Source organism: Seriola aureovittata, chromosome 17, assembly GCF_021018895.1.
Source record: "Seriola aureovittata isolate HTS-2021-v1 ecotype China chromosome 17, ASM2101889v1, whole genome shotgun sequence".
Taxonomy (NCBI): Eukaryota; Metazoa; Chordata; class Actinopteri; order Carangiformes; family Carangidae; genus Seriola; species Seriola aureovittata.
In genome coordinates, this window is record NC_079380.1 from 15,504,717 (window position 1) to 15,521,733 (window position 17,017).

The 17,017-nt window shown below is 40.8% G+C and overlaps 2 protein-coding genes across 2 annotated transcripts in view; one reads left to right on the plus strand and one right to left on the minus strand.

Moving 5' to 3' along the window:
* The window catches only part of zgc:161969 (uncharacterized protein LOC569044 homolog), a 107,576-nt gene that overhangs the window by 87,202 nt on the left and 3,357 nt on the right, over positions 1-17,017 (minus strand). The gene's annotated exons all lie outside the window — the stretch shown is intronic.
* Positions 1-17,017, plus strand: part of LOC130185452 (cytoplasmic phosphatidylinositol transfer protein 1-like) — a 47,057-nt gene that overhangs the window by 28,118 nt on the left and 1,922 nt on the right. Inside the window, exons 2-8 of the mRNA XM_056401928.1 lie at positions 2,393-2,541; positions 6,293-6,381; positions 7,776-7,783; positions 11,009-11,080; positions 12,788-12,883; positions 15,297-15,452; positions 16,004-16,067. Of these exons, the coding sequence (XP_056257903.1) occupies positions 2,393-2,541; positions 6,293-6,381; positions 7,776-7,783; positions 11,009-11,080; positions 12,788-12,883; positions 15,297-15,452; positions 16,004-16,067 (634 nt within the window). The remainder of the gene's footprint in view (positions 1-2,392; positions 2,542-6,292; positions 6,382-7,775; positions 7,784-11,008; positions 11,081-12,787; positions 12,884-15,296; positions 15,453-16,003; positions 16,068-17,017) is intronic.

Here is a 17,017-nt window from a genome sequence, read left to right on the forward strand (position 1 = left end):
TCAGCTTGTGACTGCTATTCCTCTCTGTCAATCCTATTCATACTATATTAGTGTTTGGCATGCGTTAGCAATATTTTTGTTGTGTTCCCCTTATACATCTCCTCGAACATATTAAATGCTATTGCTGTGTTACACAGATGATTATTAATTACACTCTCCTTCACTCCAGCATCATGACCCACCTGTAGTTTTTCTAATCTGCATTCATACATATTTTTTGGGGGGGTCATTTGGGGACAGCACATCAAACTGTAAACACAATGCTGACATATTATCACCTTATAAAGTTGATGTGGCGAAACATGTTAGCAAACAGTGGCTTATTTACACATCCAGTAGACACGGAGCATAATTAGCATTCATGTCACCTGATGTATGCGAGACCTATATTCACTCTCCTTTTAGCTAAGGCTTTGCTCTGTCAGCTGCTGAGGGAAATACCTGCCTCTTTAGCTGCTAAAGGCTCTTTGTGTTCACCAGTGAGTTGCTAACTTTGGCTCAGTTCAGACCTGGCATTAATATGTGTTGTAGGTGATCCAGTCACAAATGGACAGTTCTAAGTACAGGTGTGAATGCAGCCAAGACGCATGGAGGATGCATTTGAGATCCAATCACTCAGACCACATTCGGTGGTGGTCGCATATGGCCACATTCTTTTAGGAGCGTGAATGCAAATGTGTCCTGGGCCCCATGGACCGCCTACTCAATTGCTATTGTCTGCCACAGTCTAATTAGTCCCCACAGTTTCATAATGAACTGAAATATTATTTGGGTTAGGGTTAGAGCGGGGAAGTGAGATCCAGGCACAAGTGGTCACTTGAGATGCATGTTGAGACACACTTTAATGCCAGGTGTGAACTGCTGCACTTAGAGCTGTCCACTTGTGATCGGATCATCTTAGACGCATATTAATGCGACGTCTGAATGGGGCCTTAGTCTGTCTGTGGTTTGGTGCTGAGCAGGTAGTGTGTTGTTTTATGCACAAATCATTTATAGATTCACTGCTACGTTGCTTTATATGCGCATGTACATGAACTTGAAGTGTGATTCGAGCCTCAACAGATGATTATTTTCATTATAGATTAATCTACCAATTCTTTTCTTGATTAATCAATTGGTCTACAAATCATCAGAAAGCAGTGAAATATGGCCATCGCATCCTAAAGCACAAAGTGATTGTTTTGTTCGTCCACCAGTCCAAAAGTAAAAAATTTTAAAATTTTCAAAATTTGAGCAGAAATTTCACATTTGAGAAGCTGGAACCAGAGAATGCCAAACTAGTCATCTAAACTCAAATGTGTGTTTGTGTGTGACTAAACACAGGTTCCTCCTCTACTACGCCTGCTCTGTGACTGTTTCATTGCAACAGAAAAATTGTGCCAGACTCCAACAGCTGTTCAGTCAGAAACACACCACCATCAACATTCCAGCTGGGAATACCTTGTTGCAGCCCTTTGCTTTTCTCTCATGGTCAGCAGATGGAATAATCCAACATCGTCATATAAGTTACAACCTGAGCTTGTTTACTGGTACACACTGAGGCGGCTTTTTTCCAACACACTATCACATTGCTCTTCTCTACATTCCTTGCTTTTTGTAGCTGAATGTGGAGTCACAAGTCAACATCCCAGGCAGTCCTTGTCTTTTTTTCCATCAGCTTAACATAGCTGTCCTTGGTTGGATCTGTTTGTATGTGTGTGTGTGTGTGTGTGTGTGTGTGTAGGGGGGGTATCGATTTCCACAGTCTGGAAATAGGCCTACAAGCAAATGGAAATGGAGAGTCTCACTCCATCGCTTGTCGTTTTCCAAATGTATGGAAAATAGTTGCCATGTGACGCCCTAGTCCAGTCTGTCAAGGCGACCAAGAATGATATTGTCATTGGGCCAAATGGGTCAGTCAGTGATGAGTGAAAGACTGTGGGTGTTGCCCAGGTTGTCATAAGGATAAGTTCACCCCACTGGCTGCCGCTGCTACTAGTGTTGTGCTGCTTGGTCCTGACCTGATAGGGGGCCTTTGTCACTATGTCGCCGAAAGCTCCTAATCCCCAAGCTTTCTCTCGCTATGGCGACTGTCCCCAGGTGTTATGACCATATGGTGAGAGCAGTAATCCTGGTATTTTCCCTTCTGTATTTATTTTTACGGCAACTATAAAATTAAACTGTTGAGTCAACTCTTGGACTTCAAGCAAGAACATATTTTTTCCATTCGAAGCAGCCTCATCAGAACTGTACCTCAGATACGTGCCCATAAGGCCAATCTGTTACCATAATAATGTTAATATGTCAAGATGACCTTTTCCTCCTACCTTAATCGTCTCACTAGATTTAATAAAACAATCCATCTAATATCAGACTTGTTTGTTTGTTTGTTTGTCTCCCGTCTGTCTTTCAGTACCGGATTGGCCAGCTGTATATGATCAGTAAACACAGTCATGAACAGAGTGAACGTGGGGAGGGCGTGGAGGTGGTCCAGAATGAGCCGTATGAGGACCCTGAGCACGGATCAGGCCAGTTCACAGAGAAACGAATCTACCTCAACAAGTGAGTGCCTTCCTTTTGCCATAACAACGACTTAATTAACCCACCACAGAAACATCAGAGCCCACATATCCTGCTTTATATTATAGACTTTTTATTGTATCTATTCTATATCTATTATTCCATTTTATTTCATGTCACACTAAAAATCCTCAGCATTCTATCACAAGTCCCTCTTCATTAGGCTGCTAGTGGTAAAAGCTGTCAGGAGAGATTTGACAATGAAAAGATGATGTGACATTTTCTTCACTGCATGGCTGCCACTCATCCTTGCAGCAGGCCGGGGTGTTACATGGATTAGCTATCAGTTAGATGTCTAATGACGCGTTCATTTCAACATCCGTAAACTCTCTTATTAAAATAAATATCTGAGTATTAATAGTCACATATTGCTTATGTTATGATAACCATAACACCATGTTAATATCAAAATGTTATAATCATAACATAGGCAAATATCATAAGGATTTGCTGTACTGAGCATTGCTGTTGTGTTTCAGGAATGAGCAGGGGGAAAATGTTGTTAGGTGTCCCTTTTCATTACTCTGCCAGCTTATTTTCCAGCTCATAGTTGGCCATGTGCTGTGTTAAACTTGATAAGCGTGAAATTGAGTATTCGATTTTCTGTTATGTAGATTACAATTGAATTAGGTGCTGTTTGCAGTCTGAAGTATGGTCTCCTCGCTCTCATTGTGAATGAGCTCTAAATGGGACCTCTCATCACACACATGAAACATTTATGTGTTCCATTGCAGGGAAAACGATATTGTGGACATTTGTACAAAATATCATGAACATGGACTTGAAAACAGTGATGAGGTGAATCCAGATGGAGGCCTTGCTCAGCACTCTATTCCTTTCCCTTATTAAATCTATAACAATTGTAAGGGATGAGCTGACATCCAATGAACCAAATCAACCAGAAAAACATAAAAACAAGACTGGACGATAGGTCTGGGTGGGCCGTGCTGGAGGCATGGCCGAGGATGCTGACTGTATAGCTGTGATATCATAACCTTACAGAAGTCCTGAAAGTATTTACATGGCAGATAGACCTGATTTATAATCAAATAAGACAGAAAATCTAATTTTCTTCAATATGGGACCTTTGAAGCTTGGAGATATTTGACACATGGATGTTAAAGAGTAGCCTGCAAGTTAATATTAGGGATACAATTTTATACACTCATTGGCCATTTTATTAGATATATCTGTATAATATAATTAACGCCTCTATGGCAGTATCAACAAGAACTGGGCATTATAGACATAATAAAAATAAAGATTATGGATGAATAGTTGTACTGCATGGCATCTGAATGTGCAGGTCTATCTAATAAAGTTGACACAGAGTTTACCGTGTATAAATACCATCTGCAAATTCCTTAATTATACAGAACTCAAATGTTTAATTGGTTCTCTTTTTCCTGGCCAGAATGTCTTTTATCTTAGCAGTTTTTGGTGCATTAATCATTGCATGGTACTTCTACAGCAGTAAATCAGTTAGGCCTACCGCATATGACTGGCCAAGCTCCATCATCTCCTGGTCCAGTAAGTCCAATAAATCCACACTAACAGTTGGCAGGAGCACAAATCCATCAATATCGCCAACTCCTATCAAAGTAATGTAATTTGAAACTATTGATTACCATATAGAGATCAGAGCACAGATTCAGCGGCAAGCACAGACGTGTACTTGAGGTGATATAGATTCAGTGTCTTGCTCAAGCACTTGCCGACATGAACAAGTGAACTGATGTGGGACAAATGGGCATTTAGGCAGGACCGCAATGAACAAAAACTTCAATTATACACTCTTACAAGGCATATTGAATCCAACACTTCAGATATCAAGTCCAAAGTAAATCAACTGACTAAGTCTTCAGGACTATATTCATTACATAATTGGGAAAACAAGTTAGTTCTATATGAATGCAGTTTCTAGGAGACAGGGTTGCACTAGGCTTTGCTTACAGTGAATAGCAGCACGAGAGACATAAATAAAGGTGGAGGCAGGCATTTTCTTCCTTGGTAACTAACTTCAACACAAGGAAATGAAAGTATGCATAGCCTTAGAAGAGGATTAATTAGATTTAGCTATGACCTCAAATAGTCTCCAAACTTATTTAGTCATTTTAGGAGCCAATTAATGTTATTATTACATTATAGAGGTACAAAGCAATAATGGACCCAATCTTATTAATAATGTAAAGATAGCCATTGCCGTTTGCTCCACCTCTATTTTTCCTGAACAGTTGTCTCGCAGTATTTCATCGCAATTTTATTTCCATGTCTTCTTTTGTTGTAAAAAGTCAACACTGAGCAAAATAAAGTACTGTCACAGACAACTGAGCCACTCATTCCCAGAGGGAAGGCAATGAGACAAAGATGATGAGAGAGCCGCGTGGAGAGCCGAAGTGAGAGGCAGAAAGGGTGAGGTTTTGTGGTTAGAAGTGACAAGTAAGTGGGCCTTTGGGAAATGTGAAGTGTCATTGACAAACTCTAAGGAGAGGAAGGTTTAGTGCTGTGTGTGTGTGTGTGTGTGTGTGTTGGCATGCATGCCTGAGTGTTACTGTGTGTGTGGGCTGAGGGAGATGAGGTCAGTGTAAGTAATGGATAATTTGAGCAGTCACTGTCGGACGCCACGCCTGCCTCTCTCCACCCACAAACCACCTGTTACCATGTTAAAGCTGCAGCCTGTGCGCGTGTGTGTGTGTGTGTGTGTGTGTGTGTGTGTGTGTGTGTGTGTGTGTGTGTGTGTGTGTGTGTGTGTGTGTAGCTTGAAGTTAAAGCAGTGTTAGGACATGTGACCAATCTGCTGTGTCTGGACACTCCCCCCGGCTGTTTGAGAAGCCATTGGAAGGAGACCAAAGAGGGGAACTGTCTATTTCATGTCCCAGTGGCCTGTCCAAACTCTCATTTACAACCCTGTATAATCTCCACATTCAAATACCACTTCTCAACACAGAATTACAAGGGAGGAGAGTTAAAATAATCAGTGGCTGGTATAAAAGTGAATTTCCCTGAAAGTGAAATTTGCTACAGCTTAATGATGGCTTTGTGCCCAGTAATGATGCCGTTTGCCATGCTTGATGACTGATATTCAGTCAGGCTGCAGTGAACTGTTTCTGATAGGACAGTCTGCACTCATTGCCAATCAAGAGTTACTGTTCCATTGTTAAAAGTATCAAAAGTTTTAAAAAGAAATCTGCTCTATTCACCTGTGGATTTGTGCAATTCTCACATCTGTAACTTGGCAATTCCCCTCCAGCTACACCAGGTTTTGTACTTGTTCCCCTCTCTCAGTAATAATTTTCCTTTTCAAATGGACACCCAATATGGTGCCTGGTTAGTTGGCTACAAATGTCAGTATTTAGAATCCATTTTTGCTGAGTAATAGCTAGTTCTCTGTATTTTCCGCCCTCCATGTCCTTCTCTAGATCTACCACTGTGCAAGCTCTGGTGAGACTCCACTGCAACGTACAGGGTGTAATCAGTGTAATCACCTTCCCCGGGGGCAATCGTGACTGCCTTGTATGGCCTCAATTATGGCTGCAAACAGCTGGATGCTTATCATGGCTTATTCTGGGTGATAGGCTAAAGGAAAAAAGTAGAGAAACTTTTAAGAGTGAACTAATTTGACTGGACAGGACACACGCTATTTCTCTCATTAGTTCTCTTGCTTTTCTCCCTTTTTTTATTCTTCTTCTCCTTCAGTTCACTAATCCATCCACTCTTCTTTTCTGTGTTTCAGCAAGCTGCCCAGTTGGGCCAGAGCAGTCGTCCCTAAAATTTTCTATGTCACAGAGAAGGCTTGGAACTATTATCCATACACTATAACAGGTAATGCTTTTATTATACATCCCTGTGCTTTTACATTCAATGTACTCTCAAAAGTACTCACATCCATGCCGTTATTGTCTACAGTACATTATATTATGTAAGAAAAATTAGCATTGGTTCAGGAGAAAACCTTTGTCTCTCATAATAAGAGTCTCTGTCTGTAATAACATGGGTTTCTGCTGATTTGTACAAGACCAACATACGCTCACACACACAAACAAACACACACAAACAAACTCCCATTTTCTGCAGCTCTCTACAAACATGGCTTTGTTCACCTGCTGGCAGCCATTATATGGGATCACTGTGAGGTCAAAAGGATAAGGAAGTAATATTCTGTCCAACACAATCCACCATGAGCAGAAGGGAGGGTGGAGAGACAGAGGTCAGGAGGGATGGTGGAGGTGATGGGGAGAGAGAGGACAGGCAGGTTTAACTGAAAGATAAAGGTTGTAGTTTGTGTCCGACAATGGAACATGTTTTGATCTTTTTCTCAATAATTTGCCTCACCACTTTGCAGCTGCTACATACAAAAGGGACACGTTGATGCACAGTGCCTCGTAGTGGGTACAGCAGCAGCTTAAGTATGACATGAAGCCTGCACACATAAATAACATTGTCTTATTTGCTTATCTAGTGGACTACTCGTGTTCCGCTACAGCAATCTCACTGTGAAAAGTTTATGTGATGTGTTACACAAAATATGAATGTACCTGTTATCGAGGACTGATATTATGTCATATGTTACTGCGGCACACTCAGAACACTTGACTCTTTAAGTGGTGTTTTCTAATCATCTGTCGATGCCACGGTGGTGTCAGTGTTTGTGGATGTACCAGACAGCTGTTTTGAAGTTTTTCTTCACTCATCCTAAATATTAATATAATATTTAAAATGTCATCATTACAATCAAATCAATCGAACAACTCTTGAAAGTGTAACAAACTTGTAACAGAGGAAGGACTGCTTTAAATGCCAGGTAAGAAACTATGAACAGTCAACAGATATCGCATCACTTCATTGTTATGTTGAGCTTTAAGTAACTGTGGGCGCTGCAACGAGCAAAACAGCATGGCAGCAGTTTCACAGGGACATGCAGCTCTTATATGTACAGTATGTCTGTGATAAAAGTACATGAAGAATTATCAGCATCACACAGATTTTTAAAAAAGGGGACTATGTCATTACCAAAATGGGCTCCTCTCATATGGGACTGGGGTGCCATTGCTGAGGCTTAATGGTCCTTTTTCCATTTTAAACTAAATGATTTTTTTTTCTCCATTCTCCTCTTATCTCTCGCATACTGTTTCATTCCCATGTTCTCTTCTACCTATCTGCCCCCCTCACTTTCCTGTCTGGTATATACTGATGGCCTCTGCTGGGAATATGGTCAGAGTACACGGTGAGTAGTTTAAATGTGTCTACACCCACGCACATGCACACACACACAAAAAAAAAAAATCACACACAAAACCACTCTGCTCCAACAGCTGAAATGTAAATGAGTGTGGTGAAGGTTAAAGTTGAGAGTGACTACACTTCCTTAATGCTGCTGGCACTGGACGACAAATGTGTGTGAAGTGCCCTTTAAACAATTGGAATTCAAGGTCACTGGAACTGGGAGACACAAATGCCTCGCTGCACCATCCATGGCAATTTGATACTGAAACATCTTGTTCATAAATGTTATGAGAATTACTGCATGTGCAATGCAGCGAGTAAATATTAGCATCAACATATAACAACCGCAGAGCGCATTATGTCAACAATGGGTACCCAGGAATATACTAAAACAAGCGTGCATGCGTTAGTGTGTGTGTGTGTGTGTGTGTGTGTGTGTGTGTGTGTGTGTGTGTGTGTGTGTGTGAGAGAGAGACAGAGAGGGAGAAAGAGAGATTTGCATGTGTTTGTGACAGTCTGCTTGTTATTATGATCTTCATTCATCAGATTGTGCTCACAGCAAATGAAACAAATCTTGTCTATGATTTTAGCATTTTCCATGCAGTGACATTTACCTACAACCATCCCATATTTGAAATGCATGTAATTTCACATCAGTAAAACACCCAGTGTGACTTGGAGCCTCGATTAAATCCAAACTGAATGATTTAGATTTTATTGTTGCTTTGTGTCTCGTTTTGTTTTCTCCTTTTGACTTCATGGTTATTTTGTGTTACATAATTATGGAAAACGAGAGTAACACTGAACTTACTGCAAAAGAAAATGCAAGAAGAATGTACATATAAATAATGTAACCAAAATGGTCTCTTTAAAAGGGCACCCAGGAGACAGTAGTAACCTGGAGTACCTCTGCAGGGAGGCGTCCGGGACGAATCCTGATCAGAATCCTGATCAACTGACTTTTTTATATTTGTCAAACAAATAAGTTACTTGAAGAAATTATCATAGGAAATAATAATGTTCTTTTTCACTATTGTCTGATGGTGTGCCGACCAAAAGAGTAAACAATTAATCGAGAAAGATAATTGTCTAGTAAATTGATAATGAAAAGAAATGTATATATTGCAGCCCTATCTGAAATTAAATTAATTATTTACCACCCGAGAGCTCATGACCTGAGTTGAAGATTGAAATGTAAATCAACTTGATCTCTCCTCACCATTATGGTTTGGTAACACCAACACAACACCTCCATCCCTGCTGCACCAATCCACCTGTCAATATCAACTAATCAAGGAAATTTCCCATTCAAGACATTAACAAACCCCACAGCTCTCAGCGGTGTAACTGGTTTAATTGACTGTTGCTGAGAAAAGCACTAATGATTTGCCCAGGGACATCGGGGACATAGCCTGTCCACCTTATGTCTAAGGCAGAGAGGAAACATCAGTGAAGCACACATAAAATCAGCAGCAAGCTGATCCTTTCCCTTGAGACTGCACAGATGCATGAAACATCTGGATGTTTGAGGAAGGTCATGCCAACTCATGTGAAAGTGAATGAGTAACTTTTTCTGAATTAACAACGTCAAGAATACGAGTGCAGCTGAAAATGAGTATCCCTTCCTCTGTAAAAAATATGCTGTAGGCTGGCAAAGCAACTCACAGTATTCTCAGATCAGCAATCATCACAATGTTGATAAGAGCCTCTAACAAGACAGAGGTCTACTTGTAAGTTAAACAAGTATTAATAGTCTGTGTTGATGGCGCTTGTGTAGTCATGCTGCCTCATGGGACCGATTCAGCTTGGGAATATTTTGTTATCAGTAGCCTGAGGTGGGTGCAGAAGATAAAGATAATGAGTGGGAGTGCCAGTGACTTTGTTGTTCAAAACAGGTAGTCACAAAGTCATGTCATACTCAGACTGTGCATGTTAGTTTTCTCAGGATGGCAGTAAAGTAGGTCAATCAATCTATTGGTTTGATAGTCATTAGCTCCACCACTTTGTTCCAGACTGAACTATCTCAACAGTTACTAAATGGATCGCCCTTAAATTGTATGCAGGATGGACTGCCATGACATTTTGGTGCACACATTCATGCCTCCTTCGGGATGAATTGAATTGTAATCATCAAGCACCACCATCAGGTCAACCTTCTGATACTTTGATTTCTGTCAGCCTCAGTTGCACTTTGTGTTTTGTGCTAGTTAGCTAATGTTAACATGCTAACACTCTAAACTAAGGTGGTGGGCATGGTAAACATAATACCTCCTTATCATCAGCATATTAGATTTGTCATAGTGAGCATGTTAGCAGGTCAACATTAGCATTTAACTCTCCTTCAAGATGAAGGTTTGTGTGCCTTTAGTTTAGTAGCCACACAAACACACACACGCACATGCACAAATCCTGTATACACACTTTTTTCATTGTCTCCTTGTAAGACTCACAAGGCCATAGACAGCACTGACTTACTGCACTGTGCACAGTAATTACAGTGAGAATGCACACCTTTCTTTCACACACACACACACACACACACACACACACACACACACACCCCTATGTATTCAGCATGAGCTCCCAGCATCACGCCCTGTAGCTCATTTTTTCCTTTGCTGCAGGGCAAAATTGATCTGTCGTGTTGTCTCTTTCCTGCTGTGCCAAACATAAACACACACAACACACACACACACACAGAGACAAAGAGAGAGAAAGAGAGAGAGAGAGACACTTGTACATAAACAGCTTATGTAACAAGTGCTCCACTCCTTGGTTGTATAATAATTGGGATTTGGGATGTGTTAAACTTTAATCTAATCAAACTGCTGTGTTTAAGAACTGATGAACGGCAGTCAACATGGCCATAAAGGCGATAAAGTGTGTGTCTGTGTGTGTGTGTGTGTGTGTGTGTGTGTGTGTGTATGTGTGTGTGTGTGTTTGTGTGTGTGTGTGTGCAGTGCTGCTTGTGAAGAAAGGGAGCATGTGCAATGCTTTGTAAATCTACACAGTGAAAGAACAATCACTATTGCTCATCTGGTTTGGGTGATAATGCACAGACGTGGAGACACAATTAGTATCGCATCTCCTCCCGTGGATCACTTGACAGAAATCTTCGACCTGTGTGATGTGATCTGGTCCAAACCCACATTAAGCTATGTAATTATCATCGGACAAAGTTACCACTGCCCATATCAATTTCTCGCTGTCTCGTCTTTTTCTCCAGTGCTCCTTCCTGCCTAAGTTTTCCATCCATATAGAGACCAAATACGAGGACAACAAAGGGAGCAACAATAAAGTGAGTGGAGCTGTGTGATGTGTGAGTAGCTCTGAAAGGTGCATGGCTTTTCAACCGATTTCAGGTTTGCTTTTTTAAAGTTCCCTGGTGCACACACATCTGTCGGTTTTATTGCCTCATTTTTTTCCCCTCTGCATATCCACCAATCTTGTTGCTTCAAAACCTCCAAATCAGATCTGATGAATTCACTTTGTCAGAGGGTTATTGTGTCATTGTGTGGATTTAATTTAATTGTGAAATTTTATTAATTCTTCTCCTCTTTTTATTAAGTGACTGATATGAAGAGAATTAGCAGTTATTCCTGTAGATGGGTGGTTTTTACGCATACGGTGTGATCGAGTCTTTCAGGGACATAATTATTTTTGTTTGAAAAGTCGTGAGTGGCCTTGCTGGAAAAATATGTCTTTTCCTTTCTCACACACCTGAAATCTCTCCGAGCTATCAGATGTCTTTCCCCTTGAAATGTTAATATCACTGAAAAGGAGATCATTATGGAAAGTTATGGCAATATGACCTAGAGTTCTGGCAGATAAATATCAATAGCAAATACACACAGGGATCATAAACACTATAACACCATCCCTGGTTCTGTGACTAAACACCCATCAGCAGCTAAAAGTCGCAGACATCACAACAACAATTTACTCAGTTCAGTTCATGTTAATGGAAGTTATTGGCCTGAAAGTTTTGGAACATTATTGCCCAAAGAAAATAGGTACGGTACAGACACACATCAATAATTCAGAGAACAGTAACTGAAGTAAAAAAGCATTTGAACATAACTACCGTTTAAAATAAATCAAGTGCTTACTTTCCCCTACAGCAACATGACAAGCCACTCATGGTTATAGCACTTTGCTTGCTCGCCACCTCTCCTTCAGTGCCACCTAACACTTTGATCGGCAGTAGGGGCAAGTCTGAAGGTTATGCAATAGTGCCTCCAGCCATATGGTAGCTGAAGACACACAGCTCCTCTTAGTGGTGGGTCCGGGCAGTTGCGGATAGACTCGCAGATGGTCAGGATTTCACATTTGAAACTGATGGTAACAAGTGGTGTTGTAGATTAATTCAGTTGAAGTGTTTGTTCCTTCTCTCAAATTTACACTTTCCTCCATCGCCTTCACCACTTGTACAGATATTCTTTCTCTTTTCTTTCTCTAGTCTTCTCCCACATCTCTTTTAATAACCTTTGCACCTCTCTTATTGGCCTTTCTCCCTTCCGCTACACCTGTGTAAAAGTTTGAAGTATACAGGAAATATGATTAACTCTCTGTGACGCAGGGAATGAGCGGATAGGCGGCATTGCTTTTCTGATCCTGTGTGAGTCACACAGGAAGAAATCAGTGACCACATGGTGTGTGAGGGATTGTGTGAGTAACATTCATCCTCACAGTTTGTTTAGTGTATTGTCTGAGGGTAAAGCCAAACTAAAAGGAAGGTGCTCATCATGTCATCTGTTTGTCATTGCTGTCAAACCCAGTAACCTCTTCGAACCTCTGCTTTCCTGTGCAATATGATTCATGATTTTCTTTCACCCTTCAGTCTCAAATGAGTCTTAACACCTCCAGAGTACGTGTAGCTTCCCCTCCACTGCCTCACCAAGTGACAGGGGAAATCACAGCACATCATCCTACAGCATTTTTCAACCGGTAAAGTGCACTATTGATTTTGTTGTCCTCACACACCGGACTGTTCCCTATCCCCCAGATTTTTGGCAGCGAGCCCAGAGAGGAGGAGACAGAGGTTTGTTTCGTGGACATCGCATATGATGAGATCCCCGAGCGCCACTACAAGGAGTCAGAGGTGCGGCGGGCCAAGTCACTGACCTCAGGATACACTGTCATGTTTGTGTGTGTGTGTGTGTGTGTGTGTGTGTGTGTGTGTGTATGTGTGTGTGTACAGGAGCAAAGAATGAATGAATACTTGCACACATGGGAGAGAAGGGGGAAGGCAGAAAGAAGAATGAAGGGGGTGGGGGTGTAATTTATGTGCAGATAAACAGAGAGGTGTGTTATCTCTCCCCAGCAGTGCCAGCTCATTTTTGACCACCAGCTGGTCATCTACCTCCTGTGAGTGATGGAAGGGAGGGAAATTAATGTTTATGTGTGGGGGAGGGAATGGACATTAGCTGTGGTGATATGGCATTTGTGTGTGTGTGTGTTTGTGTGTGTCTCTAATAGGGTGTGATGGTCATAAAATACTGGGCTATTAATAATCAAGAGGGGTCATGACAGCACTGCAGTGCTGTTTTATTATTGACACCCCTGCTTACACACACACACCTCCCACTGAGCTTTATGCTCTTTTGCTTTTATCCACGAGAGCTAAGAATAGCACCTAAATGCTGTCCAGAGCTAAAAGTGGATGTCACGTGGCTGATGTAAATATCATTTGATTTAAAGACAGATGTGTTTAGAGTCACCAGACTCACACCTCACTGCACAACAGAGATCAGCGTCTTACATGGATGATCGACTGTTTGGCTAACAGCATTTGTATATTTTTGCTTTAAGTACTGGACGTCATTCCACTTTCCTAATTTGAATAAAAGACATTCAGTAAAAAACAAATAAGGAAGCGTTGCAGGGATCCAACAGCAATGTAACTCAAAGCAGGCTCTCCTGAACACAGTTAGTTAGTCAGCGTCCACAAGAAAGGGAATAAATTCCCCAAAAAGTCAAAGCCCTCTGGCTCCTTCAGTTAAAACGTTAAAAAGCATTTATTATAGCAAATGATTAAAAACCAAGACCAAATGGCATTGACTACATCAGGGTCAAACAATCACACAGACAAGTGAATTGAGTACAAGCACACACCATCTCCGCAACCATATCCCGCTTCCTCATTACACCTGTGCTCAATACCCGATGAACGTAAATAATAGTAATGAAATATACTGACATACATATTTTCTTGAAATCAAGCAATACCAGTAAATACTGGTGGTTTGTTTGTTTCTTTTTTGACCTTCCTTTGTATAATAATAATAATAATTCAAATTGAGACAAAAGCGACAGAAATAATTTCTCTCTTTTTTAACAGTGTCAATAACACCATGTTGTTTATAGAGGAAGAGGAAATACTTGTGGATCAAACAGTAGATTACAACTGCACAACACAAACATCTAATGGCATAAATACATACAAAAAAAGGGGGTAAAATACGCATTTCATACTCTTTCCTATAGCTTGTGATGATATTAAAATAAATTTTTGACAGCCACAGGTACCTGTAGTGGTACCACTTGCTTCATTTCATTTATTTATTCATTTTTCATTTTATGCCTTTATTAGATAATGATAGTGGAGATATGACCAGAAACGAGAGAGAGGTCACTGTTATGGTACATGGTTGACATCTTAAGCCATAAGCTATGGGGGCACACCGATAACTGCACTGATTTGATCCTGATGTCATTCTTTTGCATCCACTGTCACATTTTGTGATTTACTTTTTGTGGAAAATGTAAAACTGAATGATTAGTTAGAGGTTTGGTGTACACAGAGTTACACTGTGGTATACAACACTTTATAAAGGCTCTATCACAGGGAAATATTGGAATTTGAAACCGGTGCAGAAATATCAAGTAAAATATCTTGTGATCTGATATTTATATGTAACAGATGTGTTTAAAACAGACCAAGCAATCCTCATCTTTCCCTTCTTTGTCTGCCAAGAAACATAATGACATGTTTTATGCACAGTCGAATGCAACAGGCCTCTACCATCTCCACTGCAAGTGCTCTCCCAGCAGGCATGGAGAGAGTTGTGTATCACTCCCGCACACACTCTGACACAGTCAGACACATGACCCTAAGACAAATGAGCACAACAGCATAATTAGTCTATAGGGAGCAGTGATTAATGCATGTAAAGTTTGTGATTAGAGACTCCCCCTGTGTTGCCTTGTGGCTGTACTTTACACGAGGCTTGTAATAAATGCAGGTGATCCTGTCCTATAGGCAGGGAGGGGGAAATTAATGTGAGTGTGTGTGAGTCTGTGGGTGAGAGAGAGACAGAGAGAGAGAGAGAGAGAGAGAGAGAGAGAGAGATAAATGGCATGAAAACAACATTTAATTAGGTACTGGTTAAAAAAAACTTTAAACATTTTTAAGATGATTTTTGTTGATCATGCAAAGCTTATGAGAAATAACAAAGCAAGATATTGTTTCCCTAATGAGGAATTTCTAAACCCGCTGTCTCATGGCCTTGTAGGACCTGCGCTATTTTAAATCAAAGAAGACTAGCCGAGGCTCCCTGCAGGAAGGATGGATCAACACACAAGACCCCATCATGTGCTCCTACAAACTGGTCACAGTCAAGTTTGAGGTCTGGGGCCTGCAAACACGTGTGGAGCAGTTTGTGCACAAGGTCAGGATATAAAAAGGTCTTTTAAAAGCCAAACTTTTTAACCCATGTGGATCGTTGTCATTGCCAGAGGCGCTTCATTTTCTGTTGGCCATGAACCAAGTCAGCCCTCTACAACATCTGCCCTGTTCACTCTCTACTTATTGCCTTGCACCTCCTCTTTTTACCTTGGCTGCAGAGTTTATTCTTCATATCTCCTATTTCCCAAAGCCATTTCACCTAGCCCTCTAAAGCATCTGTCCCTGGGGTGAACTGTCCCTGTCCTCTCCTTGCCCGAGGCGCACACACACACACACACACACACGCAGGGCCATTACTCGCATCTTAACACCAGGAGTGACTCATATTAATCACATTCCTCCAGGGGTGAACAGAAACATTTAGAACGTAGAAATGTTATAAATCTCTTTTTGGCCTTCAGAGTTAACTCGTTCTCATATACATCCTCTTTTCTTCAACTTCTTTCCTGCCTCTGTCCCTTCTCTGCCTTTCTGCCTCTGTCATCTTGCCTCTTATACTTTCTTTTCCTCTATTTTTTGTGTAATTCTGCTCAGGTGATTCGAGATGTCCTGCTGTTAGGACACAGGCAGGCCTTTGCCTGGGTGGATGAGTGGATCGGTAAGTGTCTATTAGTGAAGGCGATGGCTCAGGAAACATTGTTTGTAACTAATCCTAAGATTGCAGTATTTATTTATTTTTTTTAACTGTTTGCTGTTTCACCCTGTTTAAAATTTCATGCCAGTGAAGCATCTTTAAAATGAATGAGGCTGTCTAATTTAATATCTCACCTTGTGGTGGTATTGAAGACACATAGATGAGTTATCCATTGCTATGGAAAACTATTTGATGATTCAATTCATACCTCCACTAAGCCATTATTATTTCAATTTCTTCCCAGCAACTGTGCTACAGGAAACCTGTAATATATGTCTTGATTATTGGGTTTGTAATAGCTGCTGCAATAATAGATGCTCTAATGTAACCATGTATTTACTCAGGAGCACACTAGGTATTGGATTTGGACCGCTCTGTGTGAACCCTCTCTGATCTTTCTGTTCTGATGTAGCTCTCTGTTTGAAGAATCCCTGGTTAATATAGGTTTCAGCAGAGTTGTCAGTATAATCGATTGTGAGATCAGAGACTCAGCATGTTCCAAGCAATTTAGCATAAATATGGCAAAAGAGACCATTTTTATAGGCCAATATAAAGACCGTGAAGACATGTTTAAATGGTTCTTTGAAAATAGGACACTGGGCTACTGTAGGTTTCTCAGAAAGCCTCTTAAATATATGTCAAAAACATCTTTGAGACAAAACAGCATTCCTTTGATTTAGTGCATACGCCCAATAAGATCAGGTACCCCCATTGACACTACCCACCGTTTTCGCAATATGTTCTTATGGATGAAATAGAAACATTTTTTTCATAGCTGTCAATTTTTAAGTTGCTTTGATCAAGTTTACATTTGTTCTCTAGTGTCTCTACTGCCACTTGCAGAAGCAGAAGCTGAACATTTCAACTTTTATCCATCACTTTTAGCTAACTACTTCAAATGCTACTACTTCAAA